At 38.5% G+C, this 21,143-nt stretch overlaps 1 protein-coding gene across 1 annotated transcript in view; it reads left to right on the forward strand.

Moving 5' to 3' along the window:
• The window catches only part of MYO6 (myosin VI), a 185,491-nt gene that overhangs the window by 50,790 nt on the left and 113,558 nt on the right, over window positions 1-21,143 (forward strand). Inside the window, exon 13 of the mRNA XM_018558907.1 lies at window positions 3,469-3,613. Within this exon, the coding sequence (XP_018414409.1) occupies window positions 3,469-3,613 (145 nt within the window). The remainder of the gene's footprint in view (window positions 1-3,468; window positions 3,614-21,143) is intronic.

The raw sequence follows: 21,143 nt of genomic DNA on the forward strand, positions 1-21,143 counted from the left end.
TTCCCTAATGGCTACATTCCTGCTGAGAAAATATCTGGTGCCAAGCTGCCTGTGCAGTTCCCATAACCTTAAATAGGACATTCCTCCTGCAGGACAGGTACATCTTACTCAGGTCTGGCATTCCGACACTATATTTTTACTGGCCATGATGGAAACAGCGTGGGAGGCCACTGCCACTGGAGGAGGAAAGTTAAGCCCCTGCACTAGGTATGCTTCAGGTTAATGGATTTCGGGGCTTAGAGATGGGGGCATGGGAGCTTTTAGGTCTAAACTGAACTTGTCTTTTAAGGAGGAAAAATGGACAGAGGGATTTGGTTCCAAAAGAGGGAAAGTTCCTCCTAAAGAATGGAAAGTTGTGCGCTATGTTGTTGCTGTGAATTGCTGTACTTCAGGCATTGTTATCTGCATTAGTGAATAAAACTGTTCGTATCCTACAAATACTTTACCATTGTGTTTTCATTAGAAAATTCCTTTTTGTTTGTAACGGCACTTGAGTAATTTATTGTACAGTACTCAAACATATTCATCTGGGTAAATTGGGAAACTCACATTATATACAGACAGCCACAAAGAATATTTCTTCATTTGCAACCCATAAAAATATCTAACTTGACAGTAAGTTCATTGCTACTGTTTTATGTATGCGTGTGTGCTTTAATGTCATTGCTACAGTCCCTCTATGTCCTTAGTTTGTCTAGTGCTAAGAAAGACATCTGTGCTTTATAAATCAATAATAATCATAAAAAGATGGAGTTACCCTGAGAAAGTCCAACGAATAATGAAAAGACATTGTCAGGTTGCTGTGAGTTACTGGATGTCACTACTGTATTGCGGGTTAAAGAGTAAAATCTATACACCTGATAAGTGTTATGGAATATTGTGAAAACCCTGTTGCATATTGCTGTTTTATCATGCTTTAACAACTCTTATTTATAGCTAACATTTGTTTGCAGTGACTTTACTTGCCCTTGACTCGTTGCTGTGATATTGTGGCTGTTGGTGGCAAAATAAGGATGTATGTGTCGGATATTATAAGAGCGAGGGGAATTGTTTATCTTTTCACTTTCCGGCTCATAAAAAAAATAAGAGTTGATGGTGATAGACTGCATGGTGCTGTCAAAGAGTTATCCCTGAAGTTCAGTGTTAGTTTTTTTAGACATTCATTAGGGGAGTTACATTTTCTTTTTTTTTTCTGAAATGTTGGTAAATTGTGTATGGCTGTGCAATACTTCTGATTTGGGAAGAGTCTCCTCATCCAAGACTGTTTTAGGAGATGACAGCAGAGTTATACATCAGTTGTGAAGGGAAATAGCTATTACAAGCTCATGCCCTTCCCTGACCAGCATGCTTAGCAGAAAGCTTTGAGGTTCTGTGACATCTTATCACATCTCTCTAATCTTCATGCCTTGGCACTCTTCCCTTTACTGACATAAGTAAATGGCTAGGAAGAACGATGAGCCTGTGAAGGTTCTCATTCATCCAGGTCATGGTATATCTGTAAAAATTAAGTCAAGGCAACTGGGCGTGCTGTATTTTTCTTAAAAGACGTTTCACTGGTCATCATACCAGCTTTCTCAATTCAGAATGACTTGTAAAAAATTATCTGGGTACAAATATGGTGAATGTTGCTCCAATCCACATAATCTGTTAGTCGCAACCAGGTGTTTATTGCATTTGCATATGTGGAGCTAGGTGTTAATAACCTGGCCTGAGAGATGTGTTAAAACAGCATTGTATGTGGCAGACAATAATGTCTCACCCCCCACCTCTATTCAAGCTTGGCTTCTCCATTTTTACATAAATTGCCTCTTTCACACTTTTTAAACTAGTCCTCCTCCCTGTCTAGGATGCATACTTGACTGTCTTCAAAGGAGTGATCTTTTTCCTTTATATGAAGGCATACTGCTGAATCCAGACCAGAGTGTTTGGCTCTTCTATGCTGTGCCATATGCTGGTGTAGCTGCAGTTTTGTTTCACCGACATCTGTTGGTTGTGACTAACAGATTATGTGGATTTCAGCAACATTCACCATATTTATTCCCAGATAATGTTTTACAAGTTATTCTGAATTAAGAAAGCTGGTTGGATGACCAGTGAAACGTCTTCAAGAAAAATACAGCAAGTCCAGTTGCCTTGACTTATTTTTTACAGATATACTAGGAAGAACAAGTTTTATAATACTCTACCAGCAACCTTTATATGCATATTACAAACAATTTTGTACATAGAAGAACTTGCTTGGAAGTTCATACCTGCTTTCATTATTAATGACAACTTTTTTAAGCAAACTCTACTAAGGTCATCACAACTATGTTAACTCAAGTCTGTTCCCATTGTAGCACGGGTACAGGTCTGTCAACCTTAACAGCAAACAGTTGCATAAACACTACTGTACTTACATGTGGCAGTACCAGTTCTTAATATGCTGCAGCCTCCACTTTTGGGATAGGAGCTGTGGTTACATAGGCATGTTGAAAATAAACATTAAGTTAAAATGATTTTAAGGCTACCACTTTTAGATTTGGATAGCGTGGGCAAGGGTTAGAACTTCTGTCATATTTTTATTGGTTTCTGTGACCTCCCTGGGAAGAGTCAGCCCCTGTATTTGTCCTGGCCACCTGGTGGGTGAAAATCTACAATTTTGAGTTGTAGGCAAATCTTCCAGTGGCAGCACTCATTCTGATGACAACTGTCTGAGAGAGTTTTTCCTTTTTTTTTTTTTTACTTTATGCCTTGTGTCTCAAGACAGGGAGCTATGGTACATCTCCCCAAAGTGACAGAAAAAAAATTGTCAGGGGCTTTAAAGTGACAAACTCAGGATTTAAATCTTAAAAATGCATTCAAGTACCTTAACTTAACAACATACATATTTGTGTATCACTTGGGTGTCAAATCACCTCTGATTTGGCGCTGACACTGTCCTTCCTTCTGAAGGGTGGATACATTTCTTACTCATGGTTCCTGTGTGTGCTGTAAAGTAGCCACAGCTCCAAGCTCACTCCCATGATGGACTATAATTTCATGTTTATTTACTAATTTGTTGTGAGATTGTAGTCAACCATGGGCTAAAAAAATAAAGTTTTGGCCCTTTTAGATTTTGTGTTTTAAGTATAACTTTATTTATACATGTATTTAAATGTGTATATTTTTCTGTTCATGTACTAACTACAATAATTTGTCTTTTATTCCAAGAACAGTCCGGGCACTTCTGTTTCTCTTTCAATTTCTTTTTTTACAAAGAGCACATTAACATTCAATGTGTTGTTTTCAAACTGCTTACCATGGTTTTGTCATGTACAAGGCTTTTTATTTTTGCCAGAGAAAAGATTAAAAGCGCAGATTGCGTAATACAGATCCTTTGGACAAAAGCCTATGAGCTAGGATGAATGCCAAATTTCTGTTAACCAATAATGCTCCTTCCTGTAGAAGTTAGTTTTGCTGACATCATTTTTTTGTATTCAACACCAGGTGGCTGCACTTTAAAGAACCAATCTAGCAAGTCATTAGGATGCTGCTCAAAGCTGCTGGGTTTGGACGAAGATGATCTACGAGTCAGCCTCACCACGCGGGTCATGCTTACAACAGCAGGGGGCACCAAAGGCACAGTTATCAAGTAAGGCTGTTGCACTTTTTTTGCCTCTACCCTTGCAGACAATTTGGTATTTGGTGATATTTCTTGAAAAGGAAATCTTCATCCCATGTAAAAATTGTCTGCTTCTTGAAGCCCTTATTTTGTTATCACTTTGCTTCATAACAGCTGTCGAAACAGGAGAAGGGCTACTCATGTTATTAAATCCGATATAAATACCAGGCTACCTTACCTGCACTAAAGTGATCTGTATAGTGTGTCTCTACCAGTTTACTGTTTCTCCTCCTCCACTCAGGACCCTGTAAATGTAACACAGTATGTTCCAGATAGGCTAATCTTCGCTTATTTTCTGTTTAATGAGAATGGCTGCCGGTGACACCACAATCAGCATTCCACTTGAGAACGTGTCTTGATGTTGTCAAAACAAATGAGTCTAATAAGGCTAGTTTTGGAGTTTTCCGTGGTCTGTCCTATTAACAATGCTTGTGACTGCATTTTAACATGGTCTGTTCTTTGCTGAAGGCAGCAAAGAAAACATTTCTATTTGGTCCTGGTGTCAGTCATTTTGTGAGCTTTACCTACGGAAATGCAGACTATTAAAGTGTATTCTAAATCCCCAAAATACCTTGAGTTCCTTAAGGCCCCGTTCACATTGAGCGATTTATCGCGCGGTAATTCCCGCGATATCGCGGCTATTTACCGCGCGATATCGCTCTTCAATGCATCTCAATGGGGCAAAGGGTCCTGCTCTCGCGGGTCGTGTGTCGCTACAGCAGGACCCTTTTTGGAGCGGATTTTGCAGCGATTCTCGCTTGCTCAATGCAAGCATTTGCGCGATATCGTGCAAAATGCAAATCGCGCGACAAACAAATCGCGCAATGTGAACCTAGCCTAAAGCGTATTTACACCCAGGAACTAAAATACAATATACTGTATTTCAGCTTGCCAGTCCTTAGATGTGGTGTCTGCATTAATATTCTTTTTTTTATGCTTCTTTTTATCTTTTTAATTATTCTTTAGCAAAGTGAAGGCCTGATCATTTATTTGAACACAAAGGCATAACATCTCGCCTTGTGGATTGTATAAATGTGATCAATAAGTAACATTTATTCTTGTAAATATTTATATTTATTCAAAGTGCAATGTGTGCTTTTAGCACCTTGCGTTTTGTGAGGACAAAAAAAATGTAGTGAACTTCAATCTTTAGCTGCCGATACAGAGGCTTATTGAGGTATTTCTCCTTGTCCTGGGTGGCTAAACTCATTTTTAATTAGACAATGCTCTCAAGGATGTGCTGAAATAGCCAATATAAATTGCAAAGTGTGATGTGAAATATAGATCCTGGGAGTTCTCAACAGACCTTGACTTAAATTTACTTGAATGCACTGCTTGTGTTTTATCTTCAAAGTGGTGTTATTCTTGCAGTTTCATCAGACTGACTGTAAAAAAATAAAATGAAAAATAAAAGGCTTTTTATTCATAAGCTGTAAATACTAAAGTCATGAGAAATACAGTTATTTTATGTATACCTTATATTTCCAGGTAGATGGATGGATATATATCTCTTAAGTGCACTCCCCCTCAAAATTTTAAAGCACCCTTTTTGGAGAAATAGCAGTTTAGTTCAATGCAAAATTATAGAGCCAGTAGAAAACAATCTATCTTACACATATTCTCAGTATTGATTGAAATTGTTAGGGGTACATTACTTTTCAAATAAATCAAAGGTAAAAGTCTTTAATTTTTAACATAAAGAAACAATAGATATTTGTCTTTTTTATGGGTACTATGTAGTTTACTGATGTGCAGCACAAAAATGTAATGGCCTGTTAAGCTGCAACATACTGGGGGGAATTTATCAAAACTGGAGCAGACAAAACCTGGATTAGTTGTGCATGGCAACCAATCAGCTTCTCTCTTTAGTTTGGTCAGTTAGGATTTTAAAATAAAGAGAGACGCTGATTGGTTGCCATGCACAGCTACTCCAGATTTTGTCTGCTCCAGTTTTGATAAATTCCCCTCACTGTATTTTCAGGCAATCTCTCACTGTCTCCTTACAGACAATACAGTCCAGGCTTACATCCAGACTTTTTGCCTCTGCTGACTGGGTTGACCCTCTCCCACCAAGTGCCCGGGGGTTTACCTTCTCAGACTAAGTGCCTGAGGGTTGATCCTGTCCTGCCAACTGCCCAAGGGTTGACCTTTTCCCACCAACTGCCCGAGGGTTGTCCTTCTCCTGCCAACTCCCCGAGGGTTGTCCTTCGCCTGCCAACTCCCCGAGGGTTGTCCTTCACCTGCCAACTCCCCGAGGGTTGTCCTTCTCCTGCCAACTCCCCGAGGGTTGTCCTTCTCCTGCCAACTCCCCGAGGGTTGTCATTTTCCCTGCCATCTGCCTGAGGATTGACCTTCTCCTTTCTTTTAATTTTTTAAAAGATGCTTTTTACTGTTGTGGTATGTGGTGGTGTGCAGAAAAATGCAGATCAATGGACATGGTGTGAATAAGCTCTATATAATGCCTGTCACATTTTATACTCTCTTATCCATCCTTTCTGCTATTATGCAACATCTATTGCTTATATAGCAGGTACTATTATATGTACAGCAGCTAACTCCTGGAACAGATAAAACGATTTTGCCCACCTCATTTACCACTGCTAGGAAAATATTCTTTCTATTGCACTATTGAAAGGACTATGGACACTGGAGGTGTGGAGTCACGCAGACTTCTGAGGCTGGATGGGGCCAGTGCAATTCCGCATTACACATCACTGAGGAGGGTTGGGCAGTCTCCACATAACATTCTTGCACTTCCTTAATATCTGGCCCGCACCACCCCCCGCATGTGGAAGAAGTTATTTAGGGCATAGCATGACGCCATCTCTGTAATAAAAGATGGTGGTAATAGCTTGTATAAATTTACTGGTTCATATCAAAACGTTATAAATGTTTAAACTTTGACTACTCAAAGCTGGATTTTATTGATGAACACCTAATCCACTTTTACCTTCCCTGTAAATGACGGTGATCGTTCAGTTATACAGACATCAGATATAAATTAATGTATTCTGAATCGAAAAAAAAAATGCTTCCTTATACTGTTTTTTTCCTTAGATCTTCTCTGATCCAGGCCTGATAATATTGATATTATCACTTGGAATATAAGAAATTAAATATTACATGTCAGGCGGTTGACAAGCTGGTTTGTTGGTTTCATTTAAAGATCTCCTGTAGATTTTAGATGACCAATTCTTTATAGAAAGTTGGATGCATCCTGCTGTATGTCCTTTGTACATTTTGTTTGTAAAATGTTTCAGACGAAAGATTTGGCATAACAGAAATAATCACTTGCCGGCAGCCAAATCTTGCTTTAGAAAACATGAATACACACAAATATATATGCAGTTTCTGACTTAAACTTGCTGTGTAACTAATTAACTTGTTTTTTAGTGGGTTTCCCTTTTGTGCCTTTGGGGACAAATAGTTGTTCAAGCTGGAAGTTAATTAGTAGTTATACTCTTCCCTTGTTGTTTCCCTCATCTTTGCTACCCAGAGAATATTGATAATATGAATTGCAAATCTAAGTAAATTCATAAAATGTCAAAGCTTCATTGGCTTTTCATCAGCAATTCAGCTGATGAAAAATATGGTTTCATCCTCAGCCTTGGTTTTTAATGTGGACAGTCTGAAGTGTAGTGATGAAGCCACACCATTTGAAAATTGTGTTTTTCATGCCTCCTCTAAGATATTTGATCATTTTCACGTTATAATCTATACAAAACATGTTTAGGCATTTCCTTTAATCAATGTGCCTCATAAATGAAAATGTTGTCAAGTGTAGAAAATGTTTTAATTTTCACATAATAGTTCTGAGAGTTTAGATCCTCCAGGCCATAACCACAATTTACACTGTTAATTTGTCTCCAAATGACAGTATTTACAATAACAGAGTAAAGCAAAAAACACTTCAGTGATTGAATTGCACTTTTTTTTTTTAAACTAATCTGTAACTAGCAAGTTGGGAATGATATATTAATGAAAAATAAAATTCAACTCCCTTTATCTGGTGGAGAGCTCTACTTCTTTTTGCAGTTATGTCCTTCAGTGACCTCAAAATAAATGCAGTGATATGGAAACACACATTTAAAGTTTAAAGTATATGTATAGCCCAAACATTTTTTTAAGGATAGAATGGGGAAAGGTTTAAACCTTGGTCGTTGTTTTTCCTTCTGTGTCCCATTTGGGAGATTTCCCCGAACTTCTTGTCCCAGATATGCAACAGAAGGCGAACTAAAAATCTCTGCAAAGTGAAGGGAATTCCTCTCTGACAGTTGTCCTATTTGGAAGATATATCCTCATCTCTTGTTTTGATGAGAACTGGAAAGTTTTGGATTTCCCCTTGCTTTTTGTTTTAGTAACAACATTTAAAACATTTGTCTCTGAATGTGGTGGTGCCGAGCGAGCAACTGCCTGTGCTCGGTATGCAGAGCGTAAGCCACTGGAGCGGCATCTGAATCAGCTCCAACTAGAAAAGACAGTCCAGTAATTCAGGTCAGGTGACTTATGGCCCTCTTATTACCACAACAATGACAGCTCCCATAATTGTTCTACATGTGTGTAGCAGGCACTTGGAGGTGCCTGCAAGCATCTTCAGATACCTATGGGGACCACTAAAATCTAGGGAAAATCTGACCTTACAATGATTACTTGCCTCTAACTAAAAGCTAGACACTGGAAGGAGAAGGCCAGAGTTCCATTTTCTCTGGAAAACTTGACATTTGCATAATGAAGTGCCATGGGTTTCTAGGCTCCTGAGTGCTTCAGCAGCATCTGATCTGTCTTTCTGTCTGTTTCTCTGTCATGTTAAAAGAAAACTATAGCCACACCTTTTTGGTTTTAATTCTCTTTTGAGTCATAGGTGTACATTTATTACTGTACTGGAAGAGAAAATGTTGAATCTTAAACAGTAAAGGGGATTTTTTACTGTGTGAGCTGTAAAATTGTGGAACTCCCTTCCACAGACAGTGGTATCAGCTGAGAGTATGAACTCATTTAAGAACTATCTAGATACTTTTCTCAGCGCACAAGATATACAGGGGTACAGGTAATCTTAGTAATACACACGCACACACACAAAACCCAAAGGTTGAACTTGATAGACCTGTGTCCTTATTTAACTGTAACAACTATGTACTCCTGTACTCCAGCATATATCGGGCTACTGCCTTCTATATGCGGACTGCACAGAGCCATGCTGCAGCTTGGAAAGATACTGACAGGGAAAGAGCCAGCTGTGCCTGCCCCCTCCTTTATCTGTCCCTCCAATGAGGGCTGGAGGAATAGAGAGTGGAGATAATCCTTGCAAGGAGTAGTGACTGCATGGAGAAGCCGTGAGCTGTGCGATCAGTGGCTTGTGATTGATCAGTTCTCGAGCTATAGAGTCAGCATGTGGTAGCTAAAGTCACTTGCTGGCTTCAACTGTTAGGCAGAGAACATTTTACTCTCCGAACAGTTCTCCTTTATGCTTTAGTCTGCATATTTGGACTCTATTTGGTTTAATATAAACTGCAGCCAGGATATGGACATTTGTATAGTTAAAAATTCTTAACCTGTAAATGAGCTTTAAAACCAGTCCTCACTAATCTCCTTAACTGCAGGCACGGTGGAGCAATTTATCACTCTGCTCACCCTCACAACAGTGACTTTGCCACCTTCTAGCCTTCTATTCTCTAATGTAAACTTAGGGCAGAAACTCTGGGAGGAAGAAGCAGGGTGAGCTAAGTTGCTGAGTGGGCCAGGTAGAACAACTTCACTACTTCTTTTGCACATTTTGAGAGTGAATTGTTTCACAGTATCTCTGACTACGGAAGCCAATAAGAGCTTATTTTAAAGCTTATATATTGCTTAGAATATACTAATACTTGAATGTTCATAGCCTGGCCAAAATGTCCCTTTAAAGCTGGACATACATGAGGCTTCACACAATACTAACTTTTCCAATACTTACGTATAGCCATCTCACTTTGTATGTAGCACACATGGTTGTATTTTGTCACCATGAATAATACACTGCCCTGTATGGGAAAAGTACAAGCTCACTTCAAAAGCAAAGTATTTGGTTTACTGCCTCCGCTGCTTATACTTACCTTCCTCAGCCCTACATTATGGCACTCAGGCTTGGCTGTTTAGGCATGTGGGTAAGGTTTGTATGAATCAAATGCTAATATACTGTAGATACACAGAGAACAGAAAGAACCTAGCTGCATGCAATAAGACCGCTATAAAGTCTCTAATCCAATTTCCAAAAAATGCAACTCTCATATGCAAAATTATTAATATTATAATTTATAAAGTAGTTCATGAAATCTTCATACAGAAAAGGCATTTAGGAGTTTCCATTCACTCTGTGAGAGAGAAGAATATCATGACCGCCATCCAAAATTGAAATGGATTTCTCACAGATGCACAGACCTCATAAAACATATACATACATTGCTACTCGAATCCAACAGGTGAGTATGCAAGCATAAGTGTTGCCTAACCTCCACCCTACTTGTTTCATCTACTTGGACATCATCAGGGGCCAGAGATGCTGACTTCATTAGAAATATACAGGTGAAACTCGAATAATTAGAATATCGTGCAAAAGTAATTGCAGTAAGTGCTGCAAAAGGGGCCCAAACCAAGTATGTAGTTCATATGCATTCTTGTACTTTTCAGAGGTCCGATATTGTTCTATGTACAATCCTTGTTTTATTGATTGCATGTAATAATCTACTTTTTTGAGGTTGTGGATCTTGGGGTTTTCATGAGCTGTAAGCCATAATCATCACAATTATGACAAATCACGGCTTGAATTATCTTGCTTTGCATGTAATGAGTCTATCTCATATATTAGTTTCACCTTTTAAGTTACATTAGTGAAATAAATGAACTTTGCACGATATTCTAATTATTCGAGTTTCACCTGTAAATACTTTTCATAGCCATTAAACTTGTCTAATCCATAAACAAGGTCACATTAACCCCTTCATGACAGGCATTTCTGTTTCTTCATTTTTTGTTTACATGTTATACTCCCCATTTTAGGCCTGAACATTGCGTAAAACTCCCAAACATTATATATTTTTTGAAAGCCAAGATCCGATAGAATAAAATGGTGGCAGTTGCAAATGTTTATGTTGCACGATATTAGCACAACTCCTCATCAAACCCCCAAATTTAGTGAAACATGCACTTAAATGCCCCAAAACAATGGTTACATTGAGTAAATAGATACCCAACATGCCAAGATTAAAAATTGTGTGCGTCTGTGAAACTGCAACAAAATTCAGTACCCCAAAAAGTCCATAGACGACGCTTTAATAGCCCCTGCAGGTCATCAATTTAGAGATGCGCGTAAATACTGGCCCTAGGATTATTGGTGACACCCTCTGCATGCACACTCCTGCGTACTGCATGGGATTGTATGTTATATGATTACATGCAGTTACAAAAACAGTCACTCTCCCTGGATACACAATCGCGTATCCAGGGATAGTGATTGATTCCTAACTGCATGTAATCCTTTCACATATGATTACATGTGTTATGCAGGCGTTTACATGCAGCGGCAGCTGTCACCTGATCATTTACTTAAATGGGTGACAGTTGCCCCTTGTAAACGCTTGTAACATGTGTGGTCATTAACACTGGTACCGTATATAGTTACATTTTATTTTGAAGGACTTAAACAAATTGTCCAGTGGCCACTGAGTAAATTGAGTTTGAGACCCCTGCTGTAAAGGTTGGTAAAATGTAACATGACACTAGAGAACACCCATGACAAGAAAGGTACCATCCTGTCAGTCAGCCTTTAGGGGGTTGGGAGAGAGTTATTTGTCAGTGGACCACATTTAGTGTATACTCTAAGCCATGGTGGCACCAGAAGTGACAAAATCATTGACGTGTTATTGCAGAGCTACCGCATCATCCCACAGGAACTGTTACCCAGATCCAGACTGATATTACTGTCCACATTGAGTAGAGGATGATAGTGCTATAGATGAAAAACAGTTTGTCTTGACTTTTACTCTAAATTTCATGGTGTTTGTATTGATGTCATATCTATTTTTCCTAGAGTTAAACGTGGTACATTATGTACTATCCAACTGCTTAAATGTGTTTGCATTTAATTTGTTATTGTTGAAACCACTATTCAAAACGCACCCAATTTCTTTTATTGGCTTTGCTATTCACATAATCATAACTGTTACCAAAAAAGTCTAGGTGAAGGACATTTGAATAATGTTATTTGTACAGCTGGTGTTTCAAGTGAAAGGTAATTTGTTGATATTTGAAAATGAAGGTAGATACCTTTTTGTTTATTACAAATTGTTTTCTATTAAGTTTTTTTGTTATAATCATGAGACAGTTAGAGTCGAGCACTGTTGCCAGAGCTCATTAGTGACCATAATGTTCACTTGCCAATCGTGCTGCATTACCTTCTGTGGAGGAAAAATTGCAACTGTTTGGGCAATGTTTAATGAAACGCATTCAGTATAACGTATTTTTACCTGCATATATTTATGAACTTAAAAAATTGTTAAAACAAATTGAGAGGGTAAAAATAGTTAATTAAAATGTTATTCCCTGTGAGTACAAAATAGATAAGCAATAGAAAAGGCAATTTCTTTCATTAATGTCCTGGTACAAGCTGATTGCCTTGGAGTAACTCTCATCCAGGTGCAATCTGTCCTTGATATTTGCAGTGTAATCGTATCATCATATCATTATCTGTAGACATTCTGCATTTTGATAAAAATATCCAAAATATATTCATTAGCACACAGGGACAGCCTGCATTTCACTGACACCCTATATTATGTAAAAAAATAAGCAGAGAATCAACATAAACCTACAGGCTTAGCTTTGCTGATCTGTGATTATCAGGAGACGCTGTCAAGGCACTCCTACCTCTCTCCCCATATAAAGATTCTGTCGCTCTTTGTTGTCCCATAATAAATAAGTAAATTCTTATGGTAAATGTTATATCAGAGATTTGCCTATATTTAGAATTCTCTCAAAACTGTTTTAAAGCCTATATTACAAAATACCTACAATATTTTATTCAGCGTGCCACCTACCTAAATTATTATAATATTTTTACAGGTAAACTCCAGGCAGGCAGCTAAATATACAACTGAAATACCTCTTAGACTGCAAAGTCTCATCTTCCAGTGTAGCGGCACATCTTTGTCAAGAACAACCCCCAGCTTGCTGTTTGGAGCAAAAGCACTAAGTGATGAGCCATCACCCAGCTTACGCTGCTCTTTCCTTCTCTCTGCATGTTCAGTGTTAGCAAATGTGTCCATCAGCAGAGCATAATTGGCTTACAGTGCTGGTCTTTAGTCTCCCAAGTCCTAGTGCTTTTGAATTTACTGGAGGATGATATCAAAACACATGAAGACCTTGTTTACATATGCAATAAAAACCAGCGGTTGATCAGCATTATTAACCCCCTCAGACCACGCACCTAAAGCCTAACATGGTGGCCGCTTAGATTCATACTCATGCCAGAGCAAACTTGACACAGCATTTCACATTTGACAGGTGGTGCTGCTTGCCAAACATGTCTGGAAGTCAATGGGATCATGCCATGGCTGCAACCCAACTGTGGTTGCGGGGCCGTATTGCACTGCAAAATCCCCCTTGGGATAAAAATAAGGAAAAGGAAAAATGGGTATTCAGGTGGTGGCCTTATCACCTCCTGAATGCCTGCAAACTTTCTATCAACCATGCTCTGAAAAGTGGTCCACCGCAGATTGCTTTGCTTTTCATAGGGCAGTAGAAGTGTGCTGCATGTGTAAGGGAGACATACTGTAATTGTATTTAGAATACAGAAAACGATTCCACTTTCAGCGCTTAGCGAGCCTTTACCGAAATCTCATCAGCAATATTCGTAAATAATACACCCTTAGAGAGGCTGCCGTCCACAACCCAAAGAATGGATTTGCCGCGTCATATATTTCTCCTGTATCCATCTTGCCCATGTGAGAAGTTTTCACCACTTTTATATTCCCTGCTAATAAACGGTAATATATGAAGAGAAGGAGCTGTATCTCTTTCTTTTTGTTTTTACATGTATTTAGAATACATTTAAAGATTCCTCCTCCAAAAGTAATATTTACGGTTTAGGTAGAGTACGGTGGCCTGTATCAGCCCCAGGCTTCTTATGTGTCTGGGATACTTTATTCAAGAGATTGCCCTGCTGTAATTCCTGGCACCTTTCCTATCTAGTACAAAAAAAGGGGAGGTTTAACCCGCTAGAGAATAGCAGGTTAGAAAGGGTTAACTAGGGATCCGGACAAGCAAATTTGTTGCAAAAAATTAATTTATTAGAAAAAACATTAATGACAATACATTTAGCTCACTGGCTACCGTTAAAACCTATGGATTACAGACAATCATTAATCATATGTGGACCGATACTCGTATAAGTTATCCTTATATCCCCACCATAGAGAGGAGTGACTGATGTAGCTAGTGCTTCAGTCTCACTCCCTCCGTGGAACTCTCTGTATGAAGGCCCATCAATGTAAACTATAAATGCTGGAAAGATGGTCACAAAATGAAGGTAAATCTTCTGTAGTTTCAATTCATGAATAAGAAGGTATTGAACGGATCAATAGTTGCAATGTAAATCTCCTCTCTTTCTGGTTATGTAAACTAGATCTTCATGTTTGGTGATTCACAACCATGAATTTTCGAGGGTTAGATCAGTCAAGCAGGGGGAAAGAAGAAGGCAGAAATTAGATATATTTTAGTTAGCTTCTTATCAGGATGTTTTCTGGGTGTCTTCTTGATTCAGATAATTAAATTCCCTCTTTGCTTACAGACTGTTTTGTTTAATGTCCTTTCAATCTCTGTTTATTATTAATGCTTGAATATTTCTTTTATCCGGTGTTGGTACCACCAGCATCAATTTGGCTGTGTGGGCAGTTATCTACTTCTCGTTCAGCAGTAATGAGCCATAATATTCTATATTAAGTGTAATGAGGTATCAAAGTTCATCTTGTTTAGGGGTTCTCTTGGACAGATTGCCAAAGGGGTATCCTCAGTTAATTAGCCACCTGACCATTTTCTTTTTCTTCACATTAAGTTTTAAGTGGAGATAGTGTGGGTTTTTACTTCAGAGTGATATTTGGATGGTATCCTTAACGGATATGTATAGTAATAAAATCACTCGCTCGCGTTACTGAAGGTCCTTGTAGTCAAGGCGGTTTGGAGGCTTTTCCAATGTAGTCCAATGATCCGTGGAATATGGACGTATCCCGCTGTTTCCTTCGAGGGACAATTATTGTAATACCGTCTCCGATGTCGGCTTAAAGTGGTGCTTCCACTTGATAGATCTTTGGTAGCCACCCGGATATCCAAGATGCAGCCTGTCCGTTAGTGAAACTATGGACCCCTGTTCAGGAATTTCCTGAGTACTCAAAGTTCGAGATCATATGTCCACTCGTGGCATTTTGTCTGTCTGTCCCTTGTCTGTCGACGCGTTTCGCCCCTCCCACAGTACGGGGCTTCGTCAGGACATATTTTGGAAAGAGGGAGGTTGTTCTTTAAATAGCTAAGTGACGCCCCTTCTGTTATTTCATTGATTCGGGCTTCAAAAGAAGTATCTCCCTCCATAAGCTGAATAATGGTCAGTTTCATTAGATAATATTTAGATTAGATTAAAAAGGTCTACACAGCCGTGTATGTATACAAAACTTCCTGATATTATATGGTACATAAATAGTTTATGACAAGCCCAAACAGGTTAACTGAGTGTATGTTGGTCGTAGGAAAAGATGTGGGTCTATTAAGGCATTGAGTTGAAGTAAATATATCTTATAAAAAGACATTAAGATTGCATTCATTATTTAGACCTATAGGTGACATTGTATTTAATTTATAGATCCACATCTTTTCCCGTTGCAGAAGAATCTTATCGAAATCTCCTCTACGGGGGGAAAGGTTTAATGCATAAATGGCCTTAATTTTAAGACAATCAGGGACCCCTTTGTGATATTTTGAGAAGTGTAGGGCTAGGGGGCTATCTGTGTCTCTCTTCTTAATATCATTCAGGTGCTCCCCTATTCTTATTTTTAGTTGTCTTTTAGTCTTGCCCACGTAGAATTTCTGACACGGACATTCCATTTGGTATATAACCTTACTTGAATTGCAATTGATAAAACTTTCTATATTGAAGAACTTAGTGCCCTCAGAGTTTCTAAAGGTATTGGTTTTATCTATATAGGGACAGATCTGACAACACCTACAGGGATACATACCTCTGGGTCTTTTTATACCCAGAGGTGATTGTGTTGATGAACTAGGTTTATATTCAGAGCTGACTAGACTATCTTTGAGGTTCCTTGAGCGACATGCCGTGAGTAGGGGTCTTGGTCCCACTATTTTTGAAAGGTTACTGTCTGGTTACGGATTGGACTAAACAAGCAACTATGCAATACCAATTAGGGTGATTTCAATCAGTCGGATCTCCAGGCAGAAACACAAACCCCTCCTTTCACCTTTCCTATCTACCATGTGTTTTCCAGCATCTCCAGTTGTTCATAGAAATAAAAACTAGCAAGGAGAGTGGGACTCTCTCATATACGACATAGCAATTGTGTAGAGATCTCATCAATCGAATCTCTAAAGAAAACAAATTATATCAGGGGGTTCAAGTCTGCATCTACAAAAACTGAAATATCAGTTTTTTGTAGAAGCGGCCTTTTTTATACACAATTACATTCATTTTATTTTTGAGTTTGGCTTTATCTTGCCTAAATTATAAGATCAAGAGTCATTATGAGACGTCTCCTGTGAAATCATTTCTTTTTTCATTTTAATTAAGTGTTTTGTGCAGTATAGTTTTTATATGCACCTCAGAAAGCAAGTCATTATTTAGTTATGGAATACAAATGTTTTAGGGCCGTATTTAGTGTCAGGGAGTTGAAAATCCATAATCACCTCCTGAACCTTGGAGTACAAACAAATCCCTCATGAAAGTAATTCTACTTAAAATTTAATTCAAGAAGTAGGAAGTTAAGTGATTATTCATTGACTAAATGATGAGAACAAATAAGAAACACAGCGATCAATGACTTTTCATTTAAGCAAATCAGTATCCTTAGATATCTTGAGTATGTGCAGTGTCAGATGCTTTTGCGAAATTAATCCGTTTTAATTACACATACTACAACATGTACCAAATGCAACCCCTTAACACATGATTTCTTCATTTAGAAATATTGTCTATAGAAATTAAAGATAAGCTCTGTGATTCTATGTTTTATAGTGCCCATTCAGTTCCATACAACAGGGCTACAGTATTCCCAGTAAACTGTTGGAATTTTTCCAAGTGTGTATGAAAGCCATGAGGACTCCAAGCACCAATGAGCTTGACTATTAAAGGCAAAGAACACAACACTTTGTTGCGGCAGTCAAATATACAAATCCACCATTCCTTAAAGCTGAACTTCATGCAAACATCCTAATTCAGTGTTAAAATACAAATATGGGAGCTAGTTTATCTGCCAAAGGATTTGTATTTCCATCCAGTCCCTGAGATTTACACCGCTATTTCACACTGCACAGCCTTGTCTCACAGGGAAGGGGACCTGATTTTTTTTTTGCTACAGTTCAGTAACACTTAAGTCTTGTCCTTCCCCAGAATATGACCAGACAGTGAAAAGGAAAGCAGCAGACTGGTTAGCTCATCTCAGTGTCACTCTCTTCTCCTATCAGCATGATCCTTGTACTGCAGCACAACTGATTGGCTTCTCTGTGCTGCTTTTCCCTTTCACAGTCTGACTTATGCTGTACAAGGACTGCAAGAGAGTGTTAGGTAATTACACTGTTTGCATAAAAAAAAAATACCATAAATTATGTATTTATGATTACAGAGATGAATATATTTGTCTCCTTTATATCAGTCTGGAGTTCACATTTAAGGTCTGACCATTTACTTCAGATGTATTGTAAAATTCAAAATTATTCAGTAGATAATAATCATAAGGTGCAACCAGACCAGCTGATAGAAATGTAGCTAGACTTGTGTCTGAAGTTTGAGACCACAAAAAGTTCACAATCTAACATCCATGTCTAATACAATTGTTCATCCAGCAATCTATACCTATAAGGTTCAAAGGCAGGTGCAATTTAAAAAATAAAAGTAGTAAATCAGTGGCAAAACCCATCACCGCAATATAGCCTCTCATGCTGTAATAAAGGGAGGAAGCAAAGATTTCACATAAGGGAATGCTATCATAAAAGGAAATTAATATAGCGTAGTTCAAGCGCAGCATAGCACAGAAAGTGATTCCATGCCATCTCCTCCAGAGAAGTACAACTTTATTGTTAGCAGAAGTCAGTAGATTAAATGAGGCTTCTACACCCCAATCAAACAGCTGATAACTCTTGGCTGAGTTCAGATTTTTTTCCAGAATGTGCTTTGCTGTCAGGCACACAGTTCACCCTAGCTTTCTGTATCCTATAATTCCCATCTGCAATCTTCACAAGTATCCACAGCTGTAGCTGAGCTGTAGCTAACGATTATTTTCATAAACGATCAGTTGCCCGATTATATTTTTGATCTGTTAGTTGCATAAAAAAAGTATCTCTCCCTCCCCCTGTCCCCCTCCCTTTTCTGACCTTCCCTCCCCCCCAACTAATCGATAATGAGAATAGTTGCCAACTATTTTCATAATCGATTAGTTGTTGCAGCCCTCTACTTTTGCATTGTCACATACATGGGATCTGGCCACTGCTCTGGATCTCCATCACAGGGACATCAGCAGGATTCTTCTTCCTCATTCATTCTACAGCCCTGCAAAAGGCTTTTTCAAGAGCACATCCATGACAATTGAGGGCAGATAGGGCTATATGCTGGGTGGAAATGTATACATTAGCACCTTCTAAGCTTACAATTGTGACCACTTGAAATGGGTATAGAAATTAAACACACATGTTTCACTATCTGCCATAAATATGGCAGTATTTGTAACTTAGGGTCATATTTATAAAGCAGTGAATGTGACATTCACCATGCATTCACTATAGGCTAATCAGCCGCTGTACTTTAAAACATGCACCAGGAAAAACCTGCAATAAATATTTTGTGAATGTTACATTTACTGCTTTATAAATACACCCCAGACACTGAAAATTCAAGCCACCTGTCCTAACAGAGCGTAGCTAGCTAGATCTTTTACATAATTGGCTTTATATGAGTATCGCTAGATTGGACAAATGTCAATAATTGGTAACCTAGTTGAAAGTCCGGGACATGTAAAGAACAATTGGAGTGACTTGACATTTATATGGACAATGTTATTATTTTCTGCTCTGCTCATTTGAGCAAATTACTTTTGGATAATGGAGTTGGCTTCAGCCAATACACAACCTGATTATTGGCAGTGAGGTTCAAAGAAGCTTTATCTGATAATAAAATTGACGTTTGTATGGCCACCTTACGTCACCTAGAGTATTTGGCATGCGTCTTTTTTTCTACTTGTTCATCATTTTATTTTTGTACTGAATTATTGCTTTATACAAGCAAGATAAGTTGAGTGACATTAAAGATGTAAATCACACGAAAACAGCCATTAACTGTCTTTTACTTCTTATAGTATGGAGGCTGTTGAAGTTTTGTCACTGTTGGAAATTAGCTTTCTAAGAGGATTATGGGATTTAAGAGGCCAGTAGCATTAAATAGAACAGGAGCAAATAAGCTGAACAAATCAAATGAAACACACTAAGGTTGGCTATGGTTAAATAAGTTCTGAGTTGACTGATGAAATGGGGGACACCACTATAATAAATACTAATATAACTTTTCTCATCCAATGGACTGTACAGATAGCTTCATAGTGTGTTGGGTCAGTAAATTAAAAGTAAGTTAATTCATGCATTGCTAAGTTTGTCTGTCCTGTTTTACCTTTTTTAAATGATGGATTATAAACTTTACACCTGAACAAAAGATTGTTTACTAAGGTTGGTTGTTAGAACTAGTTCTCCTGCACTCATGAAACAGAACCGTTCTGATCCACAGATCAATGTCCTCAATATTGATGTGAGTTTCCCTTGTGAGCATAACAAAACCACAACCTGATCAGTTACTCTGTCATTTTTCCCCAAAGGATTTCACTAATATCCGGTGACATAAACCCCAGATGAAAAGGTTAACACAATTAGCCCTCACGTGGACATGCACACCTCCATAGCAAGTACTAATGACATACAGACATTGATTACTGTTTCTGTAGTATAATTAAATAATAAAAAAAATGTGTCCAAAAGTGGACTGAAGAGGACTAATAATAACCGCTTTAATCCCTTAATGACCAATGACGTCCACAGTACGTCACTGGCATCGGGCCCGTTTAAACAGACTCTCTGCGGCAAAAGCTGCCGGGACTCTGTTTAAACTTGTAAAGTCGGCTTTACAGTAGAAGTGATTCTGGCGGCAAAGCTGCCACCAGATTGCTTCCACGGGGCGCTAAATGCCCCCCCATCCGACACCCCCGCCATGTTTCCCGGGCTCCACTGCCCCTCCTACAGGCCTGGGACCGGCTGCACTGGTGTCTGCACTTCAATTGCTTATTTTAGGTGTAAAGGTGACACTAGGGGTCTTTTGAACCCTCAGTATCACCTTAAAGAGTACCTGTCACTGCCAATATGCTATCGCATGGGGGGCTTGTAAGCCCCCCCCATGTGATAGCAATTCAAGTTAAAAAAAACAACAACTGTTTTTAAAATTAATATTAACCCCTTCATGACTGAGCTTGTTTTTAGTTTCTGTTCGTAAATACAATGTACAAATAATGTAAAAACTTTTTAAAACACCCCCGCGAGCACGCGCATCTTCACATAAACACGTGTCGGGTGCGCCTACGCATAACAACGACGATTGCGCTACACATGTTGGATATCGGTGCACACGTTGGCATGAGAGCAATAATTCTAGTGGCAATATTTACCCGTATCTCTAAACTGATGACCTGTAGGGGCTTTTAAAGTATTGTCTATGGACGTTTTGGGGTACTAAATTTTGTCGAGGTTTCACGGACGCACACAATTTTTTATCTCGGCGTGTTAGGTATCTATTTACTCATTGTAACCTCATCTTTTATATTTTATGAAAAAAAGTGTATTGTATTGTGTTTTGAGGCATTTAAGTGCATTTATCATTAACTTTTGGGGTTTGATAAGGAGTTGCGCCAATATCGCGCAATATAACAATTTGCACATGCCACCATTTTATTCTATATGGTCTTGGCTTTCAGAAAATATATAATGTTTGGGGGTTTTAAGTAATTTTCAGGCTTAAAATATGGATTACTGTATAACATGTACACAAAAAATGAAAAAAAGCCTTGGTTACCAAGGGGTTAAAGGAAAGGGTCTCTTTTTTTCCTGTTAGAAGAGTGCAAACTTAGAATGCCGTGTGTAGATGGTTCACACTAGTCCAACCCCTAAAACAATGCATTTAAGCGGATGGGCTTGTGCATTGTGACAGCTTCAGTAGTGT

This window comes from Nanorana parkeri, unplaced genomic scaffold, assembly GCF_000935625.1.
Source record: "Nanorana parkeri isolate BGI_ZX_2015 unplaced genomic scaffold, ASM93562v1 scaffold368, whole genome shotgun sequence".
In the NCBI taxonomy this organism is placed as follows: domain Eukaryota; kingdom Metazoa; phylum Chordata; class Amphibia; order Anura; family Dicroglossidae; genus Nanorana; species Nanorana parkeri.